This window comes from Sorex araneus, chromosome 2, assembly GCF_027595985.1.
Source record: "Sorex araneus isolate mSorAra2 chromosome 2, mSorAra2.pri, whole genome shotgun sequence".
Taxonomy (NCBI): domain Eukaryota; kingdom Metazoa; phylum Chordata; class Mammalia; order Eulipotyphla; family Soricidae; genus Sorex; species Sorex araneus.
In genome coordinates this window covers 331,884,834-331,909,723 of record NC_073303.1, presented here as the reverse complement: position 1 = coordinate 331,909,723, position 24,890 = coordinate 331,884,834, and the positions used below count along the sequence as shown (strand labels likewise).

Genomic DNA, 24,890 nt, shown 5'->3' with positions numbered 1-24,890 from the left:
GTTACTGGCGCCCACTTGAGCAATTGGTGAGCAACAGGATGACAGTGATACACTGATACCACAGGTACCTACAATGAAATAGGCCCGGCTGGCCATCAACCACTGGGAGTGGCTCTCAGGCCACTCTGCGACCCCTCAAAGATTTTGTTCTAGTATTAAAGTCTATACAGATCTATAAACTATAGATTACATGCAGACAGGTACTATACAGGGTGTTTGGAAAGTTACTGTAAAAACTATAGTGGAGACATAATGGTAGGGGTATTTCTATGGAGAAATCAGTCAAGGTTTTACAGAGGAAATGCATCTAAAGAAAGAATGGGAGCTAGAGAGATAAGTATAGGTATTAAAGTACTTGCATTACACTCAGATGACCCTGGTTCAATCCCTGGCACCACAAATCCACACATGCTTCCTTGAACACCAGCAGGAGTGGCCCCTAAGCACAGAGCCAGAAATAACCCAGAAGTTCACAATTTGGACACTACAGTGGGTAAGGCTCTTCCCTTCCAATGGCTAATCTAAATTCAATCCCTGGCACCATATATATGGTCCCCAAAGCACTGCCAGGGGTGATCCCTGAGCACAGAACCAAGAACAAGCCCTGGACACTGATGGTATAGCCCAAAAACCAAAAGGAAAAGTGAAGGGAAAGAAGAGGGCAGGTGGGGGATTATAGGAAGTAAAAAGGTAGTAATGCTTGAACAGCACTCTAAGTTCATGAATAATCCTCCCAATGCAATAATGCAGATGAAAATGATGAGAGAGGTAGAACAAGAGAGCCAGGAGGACATAGGAGGCACTGCATAAGGAGATGCACATAATCCTTTTCACACAGAGCTTCATGCTTAGAAGGAATATAATCCACTTTGTGTTGAAGAAGCAACTACTCCAATAGTAGTAGTAATAGTAGCAGTGTGAAAAATATACTTGGGTCAAAACTGCATATAATTGGGGCTGGAGCGATAGCACAGCGGGTAGGGCATTTGCCTTGCACTCGGTCGACCTGGGTTCGATTCCCAGCATCCCATATGGTCCCCTGAGCACCGCCAGGGGTAATTCCTGAGTGCAGAGCCGGGAGTAACCCTTGTGCATCATCAGGTGTGACCCAAAAAGAAAAACAAACAAACAAACTGCATATAAAGGACTGAAAACATAGCTCAGGGGGTAAGGCTCTTAAGTTGCATGTGACCGACTCCAGTTTGATCCCTGGTACTGCATACAGTATACTGAGCACAAAACTAGGAGCAAGCCCTGAACACATGTGACCCAAACCCCCCAAAATGTACAAAATAAGTTTTCTAAAAAAAGTTCCTACTGCATTCTAGAAACAAGAGGTTATTAAGTTAAAGCCCAGCCATGTGGAGGAAAGGCAGGAAGGGAAAAACTTCTTTTTTTTTTTTTTTTTTGCTTTTTGGGTCACACCCGGCGATGCACAGGGGTCACTCCTGGCTCATGCACTCAGGAATCACCCCTGGCGGCGCTCAGGGGACCATATGGGATGCTGGGATTCGAACCCGGGTCGGCCGCGTGCAAGGCAAACGCCCTACCCGCTGTGCTATCGCTCCAGCCCCAGGAAGGGAAAAACTTCTGAGAGAGGCAGTACGTGTCAGCCACACTTAAAGGACTTCCGTTACAGATGGGAATAGGAAAGTGACTACTACCAGACTTCATCCCCAAAGTCTTGTGTCCCTAACACATTTTCAGGTGATGCTAATAGTATAGCTGTCATCCAATGTACTGGAGACTTTCATGTATCACAGGAGTATTCACTGCAGCATTTTCTGTAGCAGTGAGGGACAAACTAAACAGTTAAATGTTCACTAGGAATGGAATGAATATGGAATACCCAAAGAGATTCTCTCTTTTTTTTTGCTTTTTGGGTCACACCCAGTGATGCTTAGGAGTTACTCCTGGCTCTTCACTTAGGAATTACTCCTGGCGGTGCTGGGGGACCATATGGGATGCCGGGGATCAAACCCGGGTTGGACGTGTGCAAGGCAAACGCTCTACCTGCTGTGCTATCGCTCCGGCCCCAAAATAGATTCTTATCTAACAGTCATAAGTATACAAACTCATCATTTACCCTCAAGAGCATAATGTTGAATAAAAATAAAATTATACTTATTAATATCAATAGGTATATACTAATAAAGTATATAATGTGAAAAAAGTATCAAGAACACCTACTTCAAAACTAAGGTCACCTCTGAAGGGCAATGGGCCCACTGAAGCAGAAGGAAGAGAAAAAAGTAGAATGGGCTCAAAAGGTGCAAAAGAAGAACCCAATTTAAATTCTTAATGTTTTGCTTCCTTAGTAAAAAGATCTGAAGCAAATATAGTAAAACATCAGTTAACCGTTAGATGGGACGAGCGTGTGTACACTATTTCTAGTAGGTCTGAAATATTTCACAACTTAACATAATATTACATGAAAATAGCTGCAATTAAACTTGAATGACAGAAAAAAATGAGTGAATGGATGAAGGAAGTGGAAACAGAAGTACTAGCTAGTCTTTCAATTTTCTACATTGTGAAAGAAAGCAAAAAGGTAGAATAGAGGGAAAAACAGATGCTGAGATGAAGGGATGGTTTATTTTAAATACAGGGGTCAAAAATGCAGATGAAAGAATTGTCTTTAAACAGAATTATACTTTGTTTTTTAAGCTTGCAGCTCTTGATATCAGTAAGATATAAGCTTACTGATATCAATAATGCCTACATGACAATGCAGAATATATAGAAATAGTGAAAGATTCTGTCCTTTGGGGATATGGAATAATCTTAGATGAGGTACCATGGTCAGTACATTAATGAGAACAATAGGTAACTGATAAAGTGCAAAAGCTGGAGTTCTGAGATAGCTTAGTAGAGAAAGAGCTTCCTTGCAAGCATGAAGTTATTTTTGTTTGGTTTGTTGGTTTTCTTTTTTTTGGGGGAAGGGGTTGAGTCACACCTAGCTTAGGGCTTACTCCTGAGTCAGTGCTCGGGGGTCATTCCTGGTGGTGCTGGAAGACCACATGTGCATCTTGGGAGTAAATCCAAGTTATTACAATAAGACAAGCACCTTACTGTACGATTTACCTAGACCCCCCAAAGCTAGGAATTTTATCCCCAGCATCACCCCACATGTGATGTGAATTACAGGATTTTCTTTTTTAAAAAACTAAACTAGTTTTAAAAACAGAACAGTCATCTATGATTGTGTATTCTAAATTTCCCACCTAAAAATAATCCTAATCCTGGGGCTGGAGTGATAGCACAATGGGTAGGGTGTTTGTCTTGCACATGGCTGACCCAGGTTCGATTCCCAGCATCCCATATGGTCCCCCAGCACTGCCAGAAGTAATTCCTGAGTGCATGAGCCAGGAGTAACCCCTGTGTATCACCGGGTGTGACCCAAAAAGCAAAAATTAAAAGTCGGGCAATATAATCCATAAATTAAAATAATAATAATAACCCAGTAATTTGACTAAAGACTTCCTCCATATTCTCCCAATGAAATAATTATTGAAATCAATATACAAAGCCAAACAAACCATTAACTTTACTTCCATTATGTTGTTATGTTATCAATATCTTGATTTACGCTTCCTTCTAGTTGTGCCTTTTCTTTTTTCTCTTTATATTTCATCTAAAACACTCTGAAAGGGATATGTGGCAATGTGTTTTAGGGAATTACTACATTTTGACCATCAATACGTAAGCTGTCAGTTATCAATTTTTGGTTGGGGGGTGGGGAATTTCCTTTAGTAAATGTTGCACTGTAGTTGGTCCTATTAACCACTAGGTGGAACTACACCGTTGGCTGCGCAGGACTACTAGAGAGAGCCATAATTATCCCTTTATCTCCAGAGGAGTGACTCACTGAGAGTTAAGAAGAGTAGATAAGGGGGCCACCCAGGATAGTTCAGCTGCAGACTGCCTGCTCTGTGGGGTGAGGCGAGTGAGTTTGATTTCTGCTACTGCCTCACATACCCAGCTTGATTGTTGCAGCTTTGCTATTTGAGATCCCCAAATACTTCAACCAAATTTACACAACTACAGTGTGCCATTCCTAGCACCACACTCAGGTGTGCAAGCACTGCAAGAGTGTGTAAACCCCCATCAATGCAGAAACAACCAATAGAAGGGAACAGAGAAAATTTGTTTTTAAGAATCCTTGTCAAAACAGTTGATGGCTCACTGGTTCCTCTTCTAAAGCAGTTTTCTCCTCTTTTCCTGCCTTTTCTCCTCTTTATCCTGGCTCTAACCAACCCTGTTACCACAAACTCCATACCCTGAGATCTGAGGTTCAGAAGAATCAAAAAATTCCAACCGATAGTAGTAGAATAAAGTTTCTAGAAGTCCTGAGTATTAACTATTTATATCAAAACGAGATTAAAGTTAATTTCCTTAAATTTACACAATCTCTTTCCTTACCAACTGTATCATCTTAATGACATCGTACAAATACTTTATTAACGGGGGGTGGGTAACTTGGGCAACACCTGGCAATGCTCACGGGTGATCTCTTGCTATGACTGTATGTGGTGCTGGGGATTAAACCAGGGTTGACTGGAAAAGCCACAAGCAAGGCAAGTGCCTAACTGCTGATGTTATCTCTCCAGCCCTGGTATTTTATTTCTCTTAGTCAATGGAATAAAGAATTATTTACTTTTTTTTTCTTTTTTTTCTTTTTGGGTCACACCCAGCGATGCACAGGGGTTACTCCTGGCTCTGCACTCAGGAATTACTCCTGGCGGTGCTTAGGGGACCATATGGGATGCTGGGATTCGAACCCGGGTTGGCCGCGTGCAAGGCAAACGCCCTACCCACTGTGCTATCACTCCAGCCCCAAGAATTATTTACTTTTAAAATTACTTAAACTTGCCCAGCCCAAGTCCCCTTTAAAATTCTGAATAATTCTTTAGAATAACTGGAATAACACTACGAGTCACTATTCCATTAAACAAAATGTCAGTTTTTCATATGTGTACAAGAAAAATCATGAATTAGAAAGCAATAAAAATCTGCATGTATAAAGTAGAAATGAAAACTTGTTTCCCCCCAAATTTATCAAGAATATGAAAAAATACACATACCTTTTGACATAAATTCAGTGACTATATAAATTGGCTCTTCAGAAACAACAGCATACAGGGGAACAAGTTTATCATGTCTTAACTTTTTCATTATCTGAGCCTCTTGAAGAAAAGCTTCTGGCATCATGGTACCTGGCTTTAGTGTTTTGATTGCTACCTTTGTGGTTCCATTCCATGTTCCTGGAGAAAGGAGAAACACATTTATTATTTTTTCAAGTTTTTATTCTGATTCAATGAGCTGAAATTACCTTAAGAATTTCAACATATTTTATCATAAACTGTGGTACATAACTTGTAACTAAATAACAGCAGCAGAAACAAAATTTAGTGTTCTTACCCATCCATACTTCACCGAAACATCCTTGTCCTAGTTTGACCTCTAGTCGCAAAGATTCTCGAGGAATTTCCCAAGCATCTTTCGCTAGACCCTGAGTCTGAGGTTTCACAGTTGGACACACAGTTGTTAACTTATGACATAAGCCATCAGCATGTTCTAGATAAAGGAATAAGTGCACTGTAAAATTACTTAAAAACTATGGTACATCTACAGACAATGAATACTATGCAGGAGTTAGGAAAAATGAAGTCATGAAATTTGCTTAAAAACGTAACAGATATGGAAAATATCATGCTGAGTAAAATGAGTGAGAAGGAAAGAAACTCATTTAGAATAAATACATTCATTTGTGGGATAAAAAAAAACAAAAAAAAACAAGCAGAAAAAAAAACACATCAATATGAGACTAATATCCAAGGACAAGAAAAAAACGGGTCAGGAGGACTGGTCAATGGTCGGGAGCTACACAAGTGTGCGGGTGGCAGAGAGCATTAGGATAGAGATGGGGCAGAGGGCAGCTAGAATAGAGAAGGGACATGACAATATCCCTTATGACAATAACAGTTAGAAATGATCACTCTGGACAAGAACTGAGTGCTGAAAACAGGTAAAGGGATATACACGGTAACCTTTCAGTGCCTGTATTGCAAATCATAATGCCCCAAAAGTGCCTGCCATGGGGGGAGGGGGGAGGTGAGAGAGCAACCATGGACACTGATGATGGGCAATGTATGCTGCTGAAGGGATGGGTACTGGAACATGATATGACTGAAATCCAACCATGAACTACTTTGTAAATGTGTATCTCACCGTGATTTAATTAAAAATAAATAAAATTTTAAAATTACTTATAAAACAAAAGGACAAGCAAATGATCTATTAATGTTTTAAAAACATATAAAGGACACAAAAACAAAACATTGTAGAAAGCAAGAAAAAAAAAAGCAAGAAAAAAGTTATCACTTTTACTCAAAAGAAGAAACCAAAAAAGGAGGGAAGAAACTTTGTATAAGAAACAAAACACACAGTAAGTGAAACGTTGCATTAATACATTTTAAAAGCTTTTTAAAATGTTCGAGCTTTTATGATAACTCAGCCCATTATCTAGTATCATACATAAATGAGTGCTAGAAAACTAAGTCAACTTTCTCAAGTCTACACAGTTAGTAAATTATGGAGATGAAACTCAGCGTGAATTGACTCTCTAGAGTCCTGCTTTGGAGGCTGGTGGTAAGTACAGGGGTTAAGGCACTGCCTTGGATGTGGCCGACCTTGGTACGAACACCACGTGTGATCCCCCAGCACACCAGGAGTGATCTCAAGCACGAAGCTAATAGTAGCCTCTGAGCACTACCAGGTGTACCTTCTTGTCACACCCTCAATAAAACTATTTTAAAAAAATATTTTACTTTTAAGCACTATGCTGCATTTCTTTCCCCAAAAAATGTTACCACTGGCCACTATTTCTAATACACACTAATATAAAAAGTGTTTAAAACAACAACAACAACAACAACAAACGAAACCCCAAATTTAAAATCACTTAACTTGTGAATCCTGCTTACATAATCTTTCTTACTGAAAACAGGACAAATTCCTTCCCATTTTTAACAAGTGACCACACTTAACATTCTAAAAAGTGCAATTACAACTGATGCTAATATCTTTACACACAGTATGATAAATCTTAAGAGATATGAAGACATAGATTCTGTGATAAAGAGTAAATAAATAAATAAATAAAAACCAAAATTTTAAATAAAGAGTAAATTACCTTCATCTTTGAAATATTCACATACCTGTGTAGTGTTTTACCAGTTTCTGCAGGGTTTCAAATTGTGCTCTGGTTGTGATATAGTATCCACCATTGTCAAGTTTCCTAATTTTGTAGTGTTTCACATTGTCACCCTTTACTTCATCCCAGTCACGAATAGAGAGGGAAAAAGCACCTGGGGAAAGGGGGATATTACGACTTTTACTGTCTAAGTCCCAAAATAGTACCCAAGGGAAATTTTAAACTTCTATCAATTAAACAGTATCAATACCTTTAGTAGTTTCACTCTCTCTCACTAAGAAAATGCCTCGTTGATTCCCGGGATTTAAAAGTAATCTTTCAGCATCTTTTCTCCCCATTTTGCCAAAATACCATCTGGGGAAAAAATGAAGAGCATTCTGAGTTAAAATTGTGTCATGAAAGTCACACATTAATATTAATAAGAATAGTGAGTGAAAGAAGATGACAAAAATAGCTATAGATTAAAAACATCATAAAATAATGAATTTGGCTTATAAAACAGGAATGCTATAAATATTACTATCAAAATATCTTTATAACAGTAGATCCACACACTGGCTACTCAACATGTCTCTTTAACTCCACCTGGCAGTCACAAAAACAAATGGAGAGAGAAAGGCAATGATGAAAGGAGTCTTTCAGCAGCACACAGCGACACTGAAACCCAAGTAGGAAGAACAGAAGGGGCAGAAGTTCTGTGGCAACAGTGTGATCATCTGTGTTCAGTAAGATGCAAATAAACTCGAGCACATTGTTGGAAACTCTAAATCAGGGTGAGTTTGACGCAACAGAGTTATCTGAATACGACTGACAGTCTTTGCTCTGGAGGAGCTGCCTGAACACTAAAGCAAGGCAGAATAAGGAAAAGCAGTAAGCGCCAAAGCAGAACAAATTACATATTATGAATAAAGGCTAACACTCACTGAACATACCTACTATGTGCTAGGCACTCTGTTAAGTGTTATGATAGAAAAATGTAGTACATATAGATCTATACCTACAGAAACTTAGAACTAACATAATGTGACTGAAGGTGAACCTTATCTTTGTAAAAGTCAAAAGAATGATATACTTCTTAAAAGAGAACACTCCTCAACAAAAGTACAGATCAAGCACCTAAATCAAGAAATTAATATTGGGGTCAGGAGCTAGGCTAAATGGCAGAACACGTGCCTCCATGTACAAGGCTCCGAGTTTAAGCCCCGGGATGGCATGGCTGCTCCAGCACCACCAGGTCGACTTGGCAGACCCTAGAACACACAGATGTGGCCTTGCTGGCCTCCAGGACTAATGGGCCCAAGCGCTGAACTAAGGTCTAAACTGCCCATAATCAAGCATCACCAAGAGTGGTCTCAGGGGACCCCAGCACTATTAGTACTGGCACCCCCCCCATGTATACATATATATACACACACACACACACACACACACACACACACACACACACACACACACACACACACACTTATATTACTATTAACTAAGAGTGAATTTCTGAAGAGAAGCTGCATAATATAAAATGTTAATAAAAATATTAAAATAGATTAGGTATAATGCAGTATTATTAATGCAGACTCGTTTCTAATCATACTATAAGTGAATATAATAGCATCTATTATTAATTTTCAAGTAACAACTATTAATACATTAGCTATATTAAGGCTGGTATGTAATAGTGTGTACATAAAAGTTGTGGTTATGTACGATGTACATCAGAATGCTTTTAAAATCAAGATCATTAATAAAATATGAAGTCGTGCCATACTCTTCAGCCTGAATGGAATCTGCAGGGGCTACATAATTGCTAGGGATATAGCCATTCTTTCCTGTGGCGATTGATCTTGCTTCCCACCAGTCTCCTTCCCTGCAACACATAAAACAACAATTACTACAGGTAGACTTCAGCTCAAGATATCATCTATTACAGTGTTATTTTGTATCTTAAGTAGTTAATAAGTTTTACTTCCATTTTTTATTTATGTATTCATATGTTCATAAATCAAAGATAATTTTTAAAATAGGTTATATCAATTAAAGTAATAAGGCTAAGCAAAAGTAATATTTCTCCTCCAAACAAAAAAATTAATTTAAATTCTAGTTATAAGGCTTTTTAAATATGTAACTGTTTCAACCTAAGGCAATAAATGATAATAAATAAAACAACCAGAGGTAAGTCTTTCAAATTATTCAGACTCAAGTGAGTATTTTTTTAAAAAACACTGAGACAATTTGCATACTCAAAACTCCTCACAATTTGCATACCCAAAACTCCTCCCATTTAAGATACACAATTTAGAGGTCAGTAAGGTGCTTGCCTTGCACGCAGCTGACCTGAGTTCAATCCTTGGAGTGGCTTCTGGTCCCCACTAAGCACCAGTAAGAGTGATCCTGAGCAGAGAGCCAGGAGTAATGCCTGAGTACTGCCAGGTGCGTTTCTGGCTTCCTTTCCTAAGCATAAAATTTTCAAAATTATGCTGCAGCATAGATCAGCAGGCCACCCAAATTGTTTTTTTTAAACTGCCAAATGCTTTTTTCTCTTTAACAGTGTATCCAGTATAGGTAGGTGGAAAGTGAATGAGAAATTGGAAGAAACTCAATGAACAATTCATATGTTTTCCTATTATGTTTGCTTTTATCTTGGTGGCAACTAGAAGCTGTTAGAGGATTTTAAAGCCAAGAAACATGTTCATCTCTTAAATTCTGGAAAAATTATAGCAAAATAAAATTAGGAAACATCACTGGCCGCTAAGAGACCATTCATTAAACACATGATGAGAAGTTACAAGTGGGTATTACACCTGCTAACAAAATTATGATTAATATCTCCAAGACAAGCACTGAATTTTTCATAGTTGGCCAATAAATGATCAAAAGTTAGAGTCTTAATGGTTGGACAGCATCCTTGGCCTTCCTGACCTGTGGGTTTCCAGGCAGGAAGGCAGCTAACTTCAGGGGTTCAGTTGGGGTCCAGTTTACAACCTTCCCTTCGAGCTGAGCCAGGCTTCACCTTCAGCCTTGTTCCTTTCTTTAAACCCTCTTCAGTGTCTTCAGAAAGGCTTCCCCAAGGATCAGATCTCTGCACATTGCTTTTGCTTTCTTCCACTCTAAAAATCACCTCCAGAAGCTTCGAGCTTCTGGAGGTGAGGGTGAGGGTGCACGTGGGCTGGTGAGGTGCGTGGCCGCACCTGTTTCTGGCCCCCCCCCCCCCCCGCCGCTTGCACTCCAGCCCTGGTTTGCCTGCATGTGCAGTTAGGGACTAACTCAAAATCCTCATTTGGTAGAGGATTCCCCCCACCCCTACAGCGTCCACATCCTAATAAGGCTCATTTAACCCCTCAAAAAATGAGGGAAAAAGCTAAAGAGTCTCATAAAAAAAAAAAAAAAAAAGCAACTTCACTTGGCCAGTTTGAGATTGCTCTTCTCTTTTTTGTTTAGGAGAAAGACAAAAGGTCTTTAAATTATCTGGTTACTTAAATAAGTAGGAAGTCAGAATTCACTTTATAATGATTCTTTTTTTAATGATGTACTTACTCGTATATATCCACTTAATATGAATTCTTTGATCTCTACATTTATTGCAGGCCCATACCAGCACAATCTGTATAATACTTAGAGCTATAGTAGAATTATGCCACATGTTTAAAGAAACCAAATGCATAACTGAACCTAGTGTGCAGAAACACATACCCACCAATCTGAACTCTGAATGCATCATCAATTAGTCCAATGGTTTCAGTACAAAGACTTGGTTTCTTCCAATATTTCCCCTTCATAAAATATCCGCAATACTTACGTATTGTTAATTATTTGAAATCTTTCACCCTTCTTGAATGAAAGGTCCTCTGTAGTTCTAGCTTCATAATCATATAAGGCCACAAATATAGTAACACCACCTATTGTAAGGGAAAAGAAGAAGAAGATAAACTGTAAATTAACAAAAGAGAAATAAATATTACCAGCAAAGTTCAGGCATAACTTTCTTCCTACTCTCCAGAATCTATTTTTAATTGTTAGCTTTGAACAGTTGGCATTTTTAAACTATTAAGATACATTAAGACCTAACACTAGGGGCCAAAGAGATTGGTGGGTAAGGTACCTGATTTCAATCCCGATATCCCAAATGGTCTTCACTAGGAGTGATCCCTGAGCTCAGAGCCAGTAGTAATGAGCACTGCTAGGTGTGGCCCCAAAATCAAACCCAAAAGAACCTTGTATTATATTCTATAAATTCTAAATTCTAGAGGTCCAGTGAAGCAAACTTAAGTTTGATTCATAGTAGGAACATCTCAGACTTGAAAAGTCAGTTCAAACCAATTCCTTGCCAGAAAAAGCATAAACTACTGGCACTGATCATCATTTTTGCACAAATAGTGAACTTTTTAATAATGGACTTTACCTTAAAATTTTACTTTATTTAAAAAAGTAACACATTTTTCTTAGAAATTAAGTGGTATGTGGGGCTGGAGCAATAGCACTGCGGGTAGGGCGTTTGCCTTGCATGTGGCCGACCCGGATTCGATTCCCAGCATCCCATATGGACCCCCGAGCACTGCCAGTAGTAACCCCTGTGCATCGCTGGGTGTGACCCAAAAAGCAAAAAAGAAAAAAGAAAAAAAAGAAATTAAGTGGTATAGCTGATATGAATTTAAGTTCCAAAAATAACTCATATATGGTATTACATCTGAAAGCTTAGGTGATTAGAACACTAAATAAACTTACCTGCAAACAAAGGAATAAAACATCCCATTTATCAAGCTTCCCCCCCGAGTTCTAGTCATTTATTTATGATCTACTTGACATCTTCATTTGAATGTCTAATTTGACACTAATTGTCTACTTTAAAACTTAGGTACAAAACAAAAGCAAAAAAAAAATAGATTTCTTTTATTCTGATAACCTGTATGACATCCAGGTCTTTCCTTTGCACATGACACTCTTAGCCAATCAAGTATTCAAGTCAAGTCTCTTACTAGTGCTCTCACCAAAATGTTATTTTTTTACATCAGTCAGCCTAATAAGTCCTTGTTTCTTAGGAATAAGAGCCTCCTAATTAACATCTTTATCTGCTTCCCTACAGCCAGATCCATTTCCCACAAAACTGCTAGAGTATAGTTTTTGTTTGTTTTGGGTCACATCCAGGGGTGCTCAGAGGCTAGCCCCAGCTCAGTGCCTGAGGATCACTCCAGGAGTGCTCAGGAGACCATGTGGTGCCAAGTATCGAATGTGTCTTTTCTGCATGCAGACCATGCGGTTGATCTGTTAAGCTAGCTTTCTGCTCCCTGGGGTTTTTTAAAAAGGAAACTCAACCACACAAATCCTATATAGCTCTTCAATAATTTACTGCTCTTGGGTCAGAGAGAAAGCGCAAGTGGCAGAACCCATGCCTGTCATGTGAAAAGTCCTGGGTCTGATTCCAGGATTTGCACCACTGAGGGCAGAACCCCCTCCCCCGCAACAATTTTAATAAGAAAACAAATAGTTTCTTTCTGGCTTTAATAAACTGAGACTTCTTAGTACAAGTCTCCCAGGTTCTGAGTATTCTGATTTCAATTTCATACCATACATAACATCTCTGCCTATACTAGACTCCTGTATAGTCATCAGTGCACCAATACCTCCAAACCTTAACATGTCTTATTTTCTTTGCTCAGAAATCTCTTTTTAGCTCTGTTCATACTTAAGTCATTCTTAATCAGACTGCAGCCCAAATCATTTCTTCTCAAGATAATTTTCCTTGATCATTTTTTTCCCCTTTTGGTATTTTTGGTCCCGCCTGGTGATAGTCAGTTTACTCCTGGCTTAGCACTCAGGAATTACTCCTGGCGGTGCTCAGGGGACCATATGGGATGCCAAGGATTGAATTCGGTTGGGCCACATGCAAGACAAATACCCTACTTGCTGTACTATCACTCTGGCCCCTTCCTTGATCATCCAAAGCAGCGTTCCTCACCTCAAAGCCATGTGGCATGTGAGTCTCCAGGATATTCCAAGGGGCCTATAGATGGAAATCAAATAAACAGGGTGCAAGGGAAGAGCACACAGCATAAGACTAGCTGGCCAGTTGGTAGGACAGGGGAGCCACAGAAGGGAAACTGGGTCAAAGGGGCAATCACTGTCACTGTCATCCCATTGCTCACCAATCTGTTCGAGCAGGCACCAGTAACATCTCTCATTGAGAGACTTATTGTTACTGTTTTTGGCATATCCAATACGCACGGGTAGCTTGCCAGGCTCTGCTGTGCGGGCTCGATACTCTCGGTAGCTTGCTGGGCTCTCCAAGAGGGGCGGAGGAATCGAACTCGGGTTGGCCGTGTGAAAGGCGAATGCCCAACCACTGTGCTCCAGCCCCAAATGAGCCATAGTCGGAAAAAAGTGATGACCTTAAGAACCTTCTTCAATCATTCTGACTAGGTTCTTCATAATATTTCAAGAGTACTATGTTAACCTGTTTGGCTGTTTATTCACTACTGTTGTCCAACCTTCATTATTATGTAACTCCACTGGGACAGTAATTAACTTTTTACCGTTCACAGTTCTATACCTGACGTACAGAAACTGCATATTTGTTAGTGAACACCCATGAACAAGTTATTTCATATAAGCAATCTGCTTTAAGTAATTAAAAATACATCTTAAAGTATGATGATTTACTTGATTTCAGATGACTATCTTGCCCAGCTACACAATCCTGAAAATAAACTTTTGTTGATGATTACAATGGCCATCTAATTTCCTATGTATTTAAGGTTAGGGGGTGGAATTAGAATTGTAATTGACTCTTTGAGGCCCATACCTCCCCAAATGAACAATCTCATAGAATGAGATTATATAATTTCTCTGGTCAGGTCATAACTACTGTAAATAAAACAAATTTTATAGTTCGTGCCTATAGAACAGATTCCTATTTGCCCCAACTTGTTTTAAGGACACATCATGTTGCCCAATATAATACTGCCAAGACTGAGGATGAAGTGGACACTACAGAGACTGCAGAATAGAAATAAAAGAAACACAAAACGAACGACTTCAAGAAACTATTACATTGGGGCCGGAGAGATAGCACAGCAGGTAGGGCAACCCCTGGAATTCCATATGGTCCCCAGTCCTGTCAGGAGTGATCCTGAAGCACAGGGCCAGGAGCAAGCCCTGAGCATCACGAGATGTGGCCCCAAACAAAAACAAATGAAAAAAAAGAAACCATTATATCAATGAATCCTAAAACAAACACTTCCAACTTTTTAATTTTTTTCATTTTTGTATTTTGAGGTATACCTGGTAGTGCTCAGAAGACCACGTGTGATACCAGGTATTCAAACCTGGGTCGGCTATATATAAAGTGCCCTACTTGGTGTACTATTTTTCTGACCTCTTCCTAATTATTTCACATTATCTACTTTTGTGTTTCTGGCCACACCCAGCTGGGTTCAGGGCTTACTCCTGGCAATGTGTTCAGGGATGACTTCTGGCAGGGTTTGGGAAACCATATGTAGTGATAATGATCAAAGCTGGGTCAGCCACATGTAGGCGAGTGCCCTACCAGTTGTACTATCTCTCATTCCTGATTACTTATTTTGTTTTGGGGTCAGAGTTAGGGCTTACTCCTCCCCTATTCTCACGGATCCCTCCTGGCACGGCTCTAAGGAGACCATACATGGTACCTGGTACCAGTGACTGAACCTGGGTTGGGCATGTGCAAGGTAAATGCCCTACCCACTATCTTTCCAGCCCCTTCCTACCTGATTATTTTAAAGCACTTCTGGCTCCACAAAAAATTGTTGACTATCACTTCTTACTGTTCTCTTAAAGAATATCATAATATAATAAAGAGGTTTCTTGAGTAGGTGACTATATAAGGTGACTAAATAAGGTCTGTCTTATTATCTGTGACTGAAAAAAACAAAACAAAATTTAGGACCAAGGATGTAGCTCAGTGGTTGAGCAAATCTGCTTCACATATGTTGGTTTGATCCTCAACAATGAAAATATAATCACTTGAACTCTGAGTCTCATAATTTTTTTTAAAAAAATCTGAAGTAGGGGCTGGAGCAACAGCACAATGGGTAGGGCGTTTGCCTTGCATGAGGCTGACCCTGGTTCATTCCCAGCATCTCATATGGTCCCCTGAGCACCACCAGGAGTAGTTCCTGAGTGCACGAGCCAGGAGTAACCCCTGTACATTGCTGAGTGTGACCCAAAGAGAAACAAACAAACAAACAAAAAAAAAAATCTGAAGTATCTGATAGTATCTGTTATATCTTTATATCCCCAGTATCTGCCAGACATTCGATATTAAAAAAATAAATTAACAAAAAATTAAGGGTGTTACCCCAGTATATGCTCATCATCATATTGCCAATTTCCTAGAGTAGTATGTGTACATAATCACTTAATTTTTATATTATAGACTTTAATTTTTATATAAAATTGTTCTTACAAGTCCCTGACACTTTTCTTACAGCAGGTAAATCTTATGTATGCAATGCCCTAAGTGATATTTACAAAATGACAGCAGAATTGAACATTTCAATCTCACCTGTTAAGCCAGTAGGATATGAACTTGGCACCACTGAGAATGAGGAAGATGCTCCTCCAAAAGGTGTCATCCCTGAGGATCCTCCAAATGGTGACATGGAAATACTGCTGAAGTTTACAGATGTTCCCTTTACTGAAGAAGACGGTGTCACTGCTGTGTGTTCTGCTCCATACTGGTTGATGCTTGGACTGACAGGTTCTGGAGTGTTTTCAGTTCTATATTTAATGGAAGGACTTTTGTTCTCTTTACTTTTTATGCAGCCCATTATCAAATCTGCAAAGGTGATAAAACAATTTTGAAAACCAGTTAATATAAGAGACACTTTCAAAAGATACAATTCAAAATTTAACTTTAAACGAGGCATAAACTGCCAGTAAGGTCTCAAACAATAGGAAGGAGGAAGAAGACTTCAGAAAATTGAAGAAATGCTAAAGAACACCAGACTTGATTAGAAAAGTTAAGTATCGAAATAATGATAATAACTTCAGAAGGTGAACAAGTAAAGACCATAGTCAAAGAAAGAATAGCTGACAACTTCCCAAATTCACTAAAGAACTAAGCAAAGGTGTCCAAGAGACTAAAAAAAAAAAAAAAAACCACCCAAATTTCTGAGTCCAAAACAAAGCTTTGGTCAAGTCTTATCACCGTTAAATTACCAGAAGTCACCGATGAAGCAGTGAGGAAGCCAGCGAGAGTTTAGAATGCTGCCTCGCCTGGACCTGCACTGGGCTGGATCTGCCGCACTGCACGTTCCCCTGAACACTGCTAGGTATAGCTCTGGGGCACGGCTGCTCCCTGCACTGAAAACAATCCCTTCGAGACTGCCTGAATTTTGCTGGGCGTGGGCTCAAGCTCTGTTTGGGAGGCCTCCGCCCAGGATTCTGTGTGGGAGACTCTCATCCCCAACACAGACAAAAGAAAGAAAAATCAGTAAATATTGAATGGCAAGACAAGGAAATGGTGTGCTTCGGGCAGGTTCAATTCTCAGCACCACGTCTCCGAGCCTCTCAGGAAACACCAGATGTGGGCCTGGAGGCTCCTGCTGGCGTGGCCCTGATCATCCCTGACACTGCAGGGTCCAAGCGGCACAGCCACATGGCATTCTCAGGCTCTTGCACTGGGCCCATTGGTACTGCTGGCTGAGAACTGCTGGTAAAACTTTTGGGGCACCACTTAGGTGTTGCCCCACTTGTGGTCAACTCCACTTTGATTCCTGGCTTCATATATGGTCCCCTGGGAAGTGCAGGGGCCTGCTCCTGAACAGAGAACTGGAAAGAGACCCCAAGCACCACAGAGTGTGGCCAAACCCCTCCACTGTACTTCCTACCCCCAAAGAAGTATCAAAGGTGGTGAGAGAAAAAAGCATCAATACATTATTTAAAATATTTTAAAAGGTGAATAAATGGGGGTGTTTTAGATTGGGTCAAAGTATTTATTATAGAATAAAAAATCATGTCAGTTTATCAAGTTATAAGATCATTAACATGACCTATGTGAGAAAGTACAAAAGCATAAACACTGCGGAATCACAGATGAAGGGCAAAGAGATATTACACAAAATAATCAGGTTTGGATGATCAGTAGGATATGGGTAAAAGTGACATGAAGAAGTTCTCTCCCTGGTATTTACTGAACTCTCACACTACACTTATTATAGATAATAAAATTTACCCAAGGAAGAGATATAAAGAAGTGTGAAGAAGTAATACAGTTTAGTTATACGGTTTTGGTGTATCCCCATAAATACAAAAACATGGTTGGAAAAGAATCCTCAACTTCAGGATAAGAAAGAATTTAAACTATGCCTTTCTGTTTAAAATATTTTTAAACATAAAAGTATATAAAAATTTTATACTTTGATATAGTTTAGGTAGAGTAGAACAGATTCATATAGTGAGCACAGAGAACACAGGTGGCATTTAAATTGATTTTAAAAGGCAAGCGAATCAGTAATAGGAACTCATGGATAACTGAGCAAGAGCATTTTATTTTTTTAGCATCATGTAGATAAAAGCTAAAAGGCAGAAAGCTGAACAATAACTTAATGACAAGGACACAAAAGAATTTCCACAGTCCAACAAAAACTCAGAATGTACTTTTATCAGGACATTTATTATTTATCTAATTCACTGAACTCTATTAGTCCTTCGCGTAGACTAATACCATTGATTACTCAATAATCATTCTCCTGTTCAGATAAAGAACCCAGATTTTGTTTACCTGCCTCAGATTTGCCACGCCCTTCATCAGTCCAACCCTAGGTAAGAAGAAGATGGGTGGGTTTATACTCTTTGTTAATTCACTGTGCATTCTATGAGCATAAGCAGTTTTTCACACTTATGAAAAACTTCACTGGTGCCTAAATCTGAAGCAAACTTCCAGAGACTAGATCAGAGTAAGCAGCACTTGGATACGAGGAGCCGAAAGACTGAGAATGGTAGGGCAGAAAGAGAAAATAAACGGGTCCTGCTGCTCCTGCGGAGGGATTAAGTCACACAACATAACTGAATCATGAGATATAGCACTAAAACTGCAATATACTTTAGTTGCAGAAATTTTATTATGTGAGAGAACAATATATCTACGGCATAAGTCAGTTTTATTTTACTTCAGTGTTACTTGCAATTGTAAGGATCATAAAAACTACTCCAGTCATGAGAATTCCTTTTCAACAGCTTAAAAAATAATACATCCAAACTTTCCCTCAAAGTGTTTCTCTAAACATAAACTATCCTTTAAACTAAAGCACATGGGCTAGGATGAAATTAAAAACCTCAGCACATTCTTCATACTGGATCTAGATACAATGCAGTCACCTAGACAGGTTTTTTTTTCTTTTTCTTTTTTTTTTTTAACATTTTATTCTATCTATAAAGTTTGACAACTCAAAAGGTAATTGACAATATAAAACAAATACAAAATGAATTTGTTGTCCATACTTCAACATTAGAACTTGCGATTAATTACTAATTTCTTATTCGTTGATAGAAATAATGGTGAGAACCTACGTTTCTAACCATTACCACCATTCAATTTGCCAGAAGCTAGAAAAAGCATTTCAACCACAGTTATCTTCTTAGGTCCAATATTATTTCTATAGCAATCGTTATTTTCAATACCAGTTTAAGTAAAACTGCAGAGATACTAATAATTATCTCATATTAACACTTTAATAATTGTCTCATATCTGTAATACTTCAACCGGCCAGTTTCCTAATCTATTAAAATTCTACTATAAAGTAAAGCAATACATCTCACCCAGACAGAGTAGCAAATTGAAAAAGGAAATGTTTTGGGACATTGGGAGTTTGGGTCACACGTGGCAGTACTTATGGGCTACTCCTTACTCTGTGTTTGGTTGTTACAGTTTCATTAGTGTGTGAACAAATAAAAATGTATTCATACCAACTTGATGGTACAGTCACCTACAAAACTAGATTATACAGCATAGCATACTGAGATCACCACTGTGTATGCAGTATGATGCTAACTGAAACAAGTGATGATGACTCTAAGGACAAAAGAGCATCTATAGAGAAAACTTCTTATATAGCAGGAGGATCCCTTAAAAAATCTGCATAGTTACAACAGAAACTGCAGATTTAGAAGAGAGAAGCATGCCATAATCGAAAGTGCTGTAAGGGGGAAATTCTATACCTGATGAGCTTATCATTCAAAGAGTTGTCCAAACAGAGGTGAATGAAGATTGAAGCATCCTTATAAGAAATTTAAAGAAATTTTCTAAACTAAAAAAAGAAATAGCATTAACAAGAAAGACATACTGAAAAACATTTGTAAAGGCAATAAATCAACTACAAAGAGCAAGCATGAAGATTAAAAGACAAAAGGTGTAGTCAAGGGAAACATCAAATACAGACAGGGGCCAGAGCAGTACAGCAGTAGGGTGTTTGCTTTCCATGCGGCCGACCCGACTTCAATCCCTAGCATCCCATATAGTCCCCCAAGCACCGCCAGAAATAATTCCTGAGTACACAGCCAGGAGCAACTACTGAGGATCACAGGGTGTGACCCTAAAAGTTTAAATATATATATAATAAGACAAAGAATTAAATAAAAAAATATAAATCTGGGGAAATAAAAAACAAAAGTTTTGGTTGTTCTCATATCGTACTCAACACAGGCTGTCAGATCTTTAGATGTATAGTGCTACTGCAGTTTTAATATAGACTTCCCCAATGAATAAGCATCTCAACTAATCACAAATGTGTGGGCCTATTTCTATACTTCTTAATTCTACTATTCTTTGTCTATGTTTATGTCAATTATCACACTATCTTCATTACTATCACTTTATAGCAAGTCTGGAAATAAGATCATATAATTCCTTCAGATTTTTCATCTTTTTCAAAATTGCTCTGAGATACTCAGGATAGTAGTCAACAAATACCTGCAGAGGCAGAGAGTAATAAACATAGGTAAGGTGCTTGCTTACAATGCAGCACATCTGGTTTGAACACCAGGACTTTTGACTATGGTCCCCAGAGCAATGCCAGGAATAATCCGTGAGCATAGAGCCAGGAGCAGGCTCTGAGCATCATTGGGTGTGTTCGTGTATGTGTGTCTGTGTGTGTGTCTCCTCCAATTCATTAATGTAATATTTCATTTATTTCAATCAGATATTTTTCTCAGTAATGTTTAATAATTTTTAGTATATTGCTCTTATCCAATATTCCTTAAGTCCAGATATTTCATATCACTTTACTATTATATCACTTGTATCAATACTTGTATAAATACTATTACAAATGGCAACACTTTATTTCTAAGTCTTCATTATTTTACTAAATATTAAGAGCAATAAGTTGAATGTAATAGCTAAGTATGTATAAATCCACATAAAAATTAAAGTTTTTTATTGCTGTAGTCGAAACTGATCTCAGGTGTCATATTTGCAAGTAAGTGCTCTACTGTTGAGCCGTGTCCTTAGCCCCACTTGTATATTATACATACACACAGAGCCATACTTGAAACCTATGTATTAATCAGCTTAAAGATGTCTAGTGAACCTGCCAAACACATGCCATAGTGACTTTTTTGTAGGTTCCAGATTTTTTAAATTCAAGGTCATATGCACAAATAGTTTTACTCCTGGTTTCTGGGCCACGCCTGGCCATACTTCTGGTAGTACCATTTAATGTCAAGGTTCAATCTGGGGTCATAAGCACAGAAGGCAAGTGCCTTAACCCCTGTGCTATCTCTGTAGCTCCTGATCTTTTTTATATGACTGGAATGTGCTTGTGCTCTTGAAGATCAAACCCATGGCTTTGTACATACAAAGCACACACTTTACCATTGAATTCCATACCCTGGCCATTGTTCTGATCTTAAGAATGAGAGAATTTAAGTTACTATCATTAAATATGTCAGCTGTGAGATTTTTTTTTGTGGCCAACTGTCACACTGAAAAAGTCTTCTAATTGTTTGCTGAAGTTTTTTTTTTAATCATGAATGCATATTAGATTTTTGTAAAATACTTTCATATTTTCTTAGATGATCATAAGAACTTTCTCCTTTATTTAACTGACACACTTTGCTAAATGGGTTTTTGGTTGATGTTGTACACTTGTTTTTGTTTTGGGGCCACACCAGGTGGGGCTCAGGGCTTACTGCTGGCTCTGCACTCAGGAATCACTCGTGGCAGTGCTCAAGGGACCATGTGGAATGCTGGGGATCGAACCCAGGATGGCCTGTGCAGGGCAAGTGCTGTGCCCTACCCTCTCCAGCCCCTCAATATTGAGTGTTAATGTCAACCTAGGCATTGTTTGAATAAAATCCATCTGATCATCATGTTAATTTGTAAAAAGTGCAACATTAAGTTTTTCACTTTTTACTTTAAAAAGGAACCGTTTCACATTGCTGGCAATTACAGATGTTAAGTCTCGTGGACGCAGCAGTGTCCGCGCGGTTTTGGATTTCTGTATAAAGTCCAGGGAAAATTCTGCCAGGATATTTTCTGATTAAAATATCTGTGCCATTTTCCTTTTAGTTTCAAGAAGAAAGCATCATTACAATTCTTTACATTTCCTAGGAAGGTCTAAAATTTATACTCGGCTTAGTGGCAAATTTTTTTAGACTCGAGGTGTTTCTTTTTTTTTTTTTTGGTTACTTTATTTTTTATTTTATTTTAAAAAAATTTTTATTGAATCACCATGTGGAAAGTTACAAAGTTCTCAGGTTTATGTCTCAGTTATACAATATTCAAACACCCATCCCTTCACCAGTGCCCATATTCCACCACCAAAACCCCAGTATACCCCCGCCCCCTACCCCCAACTGTATAACTGATGAATTTCACTTCATTTTCTCTTTACCTTGATTACGTTCCATATTTCAACACAAAACTCACTATTGTTGTTGGAGTTTCCCCCCCCCCCCAAGAAAGACAGCCCTACTACCAAGGAAGCATTTGATAATTAGTTTACCACTGCTGAGAATGAAGAGATATGTAGCCCCACTGCTCCAAGTACATAACTCTTTTTTTTTTAATTTTTCCTTTTCCTTTTTTTCCCCCCTCATCCCCTTTCCCGAGCCTCATAGTATGGTGGACGCCACGCCGCGTTTCTCCCTGAAAATGGGAAACAACCGGGAAAGAGGGATATTTCCTCTCCTCGGCCGGCATGGGGCTGTTGCTTAGTTCACAGTCCAGAGAAATGGCTGCTACTTTAATAACCTTCAATATTTCAACAAAAACTCACTGTTATTATTTGGAGTTTCCCCCCCAAGTCAGACCTGTTAAAAAGGAACCGTTTCACATTGCTGACAATTATAGATGTTAAGTCTCGTGGACGCAGCAGTGTCCGCGTGGTTTTGGATTTCTGTATGAAGTCCAGGGAAAATTCTGCCAGAAATTGCATAGCCCAGCTCACAATCCCAGTGCACTGCTGTAAGAAGTCTCTGGAATCAAAGTCTTTAGGCGCAGAGGGTCTGTTTCACTCTCAGCAGCTCCGAATTTATCTGGGCCAAGGGTGTGCCGGTTACACCCACTTCCCATGATTCCCTAGGAGCCCCAAGTGTAAAAATCGTATACCTCTGGGTTAGGAGTCTTAGAAGATGGCTCCTGCCATATGGATGTTGCTGCCACCGCCACTTTCTGTGCAGGAAGACAGGGTGGGGAGGAAAGATCCACCCCCAGGCAGCACGGAGTTGTAGCCCAGTTCAGTCCCAGTGCATTGCTATAAGAAGCTGTGCTGGATGCCTGAATGTGTAAGGTCTCTGGATTCAAAGTCTTTAGGAGCAGAGGGTCCTCGAGGTGTTTATTCTTTAGATAAAAATGGAAGGTTCAGATAATACAGTGGGTAGGTAGATCGCCTTGCATGCAGCCAACAGGGGTTCAAACTCTGGCACACCACATGGTCCCCAAATCCACAATGAGAGATTCTTGAGCAGAGTCAGGAGTAAGCCTTGAGCACAGCCAAGTATGGTCTCAAAACAACAACAAAATGGTAATTGAGGATCCTAGAGGCTAATACAGAGGTTAAGGTACTTGCCTTGCATGTGGCAGACCCTGGCTGATTCCTGGAACCTCACATGGTTCCAGGCACTGCCAGGAGTGATCCATGAGACTTAGAGCCAGAACCCCCAAGCCCCACATCCAAAAAACAGTTTAGGAGTTTATTATAAAGACTAAAATGCTAGTAAAGAGGCAAGAATCTCCTAAATATCAGTAATTATAGAATAATCTGATCTCCCACAGCCACTGCCTTATTCTTTTTTAATTTATTTATTTTTAATTAGAGAATCACCGTGAGGGTACAGTTACAGATTTATACACTTTTGTGCTTATACTTCCCTCATACAAAGTTTGGGAACCCATCCCTTCACCAGTGCCCATTCTCCACCACCCGTAAACCCAGTGTCCCTCCCACCCTCCCCAATCCCATCTCCCCCCCACCCCACCCTCCCACTGTGGCAAGGCATTCCCTTCTGTTTTCTCTCTCTAATTAGCTGTTGTGGTTTGCAATAAAGGTGTTGAGTGGCCGCTGTGCTCAGTCTCTAGCCCTCATTCAGCCCGCAACTCCCTTCCCCCACATGGCCTTCGACTACAATGTAGTTGGTGATCGCTTCTCTGAGTTGACCTTTCCCCGGAACGTGAGGCCAGCCTCGAAGCCATGGAGTCAACCTCCTGGTACTTATTTCTACAGTTCTTGGGTGTTAGTCTCCCACTCTGTTATTCTATATACCATAGATGAGTGCAATCTTTCTATGTCTGTCTCTCTCTTTCTGACTCATTTCACTCAGCATGAAACTTTTCATGCCCATCCACTTGACTACAAAATTCTTGACCTCCTTTTTTCTAACAGCTGCATAGTATTCCATTGTATAGATGTACCAAAGTTTCCTCAACCAGTCATCCGTTCTGGGGCATTCGGGTTTTTTCCAGATTCTGGCTATTGTAAACAGTGCTGCGATGAACATACATGTGCAGATGTTGTTTCGATTGTACTTTTTTGCCTCTCTGGGATATATTCCCAGCAGTGGTATTGCTGGGTCAAATGGGAATTCAATATCTAATTTTTTGAGAGTCGTCCAAATTGTTTTCCAGAAGGGCTGAACCAGTCGGCATTCCCACCAGCAGTGAAGAAGGGTCCCTTTCTCCCCACATCCTCTCCAACAGCGGTTGCTTTTGTTCTTTTGGATGTGTGCTAGTCTCTGTGGTGTGAGGTGGTATCTCAAAGTTGTTTTGATCTGCATCTCTCTGATGATTAGTGATGCAGAGCACTTTTTCATATGCCTTTTGGCCATTCGTATTTCTTCCTTGGTAAAGTTTCTGTTCATTTCTTCGCCCCATTTTTTGATGGGGTTGGATGTTTTCTTCTTGTAGAGTTCAACCAGTGCTTTATATACCATTGATATCAACCCCTTATCTGATGGGTATTGTGTAAATATCCTTTCCCATTCTGTGGATAGTCTTTGGATTCTGGTCACTGTATCTCTTGCGGTGCAGAAGCTTTTTAGTTTAATGTAGTCCCATTTGTTGATCTCTGTTTTTACTAGATTGCTTAGTTCCGTGTCACCTTTGAAGATACCTTTATCTTCAATATCGTGGAGGGTTTCGCCGACCTTGTCTTCAATGTACCTTATGGTTTGTGGTCTAATGTTGAGGTCTTTAATCCATTTTGA

At 39.4% G+C, this 24,890-nt stretch overlaps 1 protein-coding gene across 4 annotated transcripts in view; it reads right to left on the bottom strand.

Moving 5' to 3' along the window:
* Positions 1–24,890, bottom strand: part of YES1 (YES proto-oncogene 1, Src family tyrosine kinase) — a 76,424-nt gene that overhangs the window by 11,172 nt on the left and 40,362 nt on the right. For all 4 annotated transcript variants that reach the window (XM_055127730.1, XM_055127731.1, XM_055127729.1 and 1 more), the window contains 7 exons: positions 15,750–16,022; positions 11,010–11,109; positions 8,982–9,080; positions 7,467–7,570; positions 7,221–7,370; positions 5,422–5,577; positions 5,085–5,264 (listed from right to left, as the gene is read on the bottom strand). In XM_055127730.1, coding sequence (XP_054983705.1) covers positions 5,085–5,264; positions 5,422–5,577; positions 7,221–7,370; positions 7,467–7,570; positions 8,982–9,080; positions 11,010–11,109; positions 15,750–16,014 — 1,054 coding nt within the window. In that variant the 5' untranslated portion in view covers positions 16,015–16,022. The remainder of the gene's footprint in view (positions 1–5,084; positions 5,265–5,421; positions 5,578–7,220; positions 7,371–7,466; positions 7,571–8,981; positions 9,081–11,009; positions 11,110–15,749; positions 16,023–24,890) is intronic.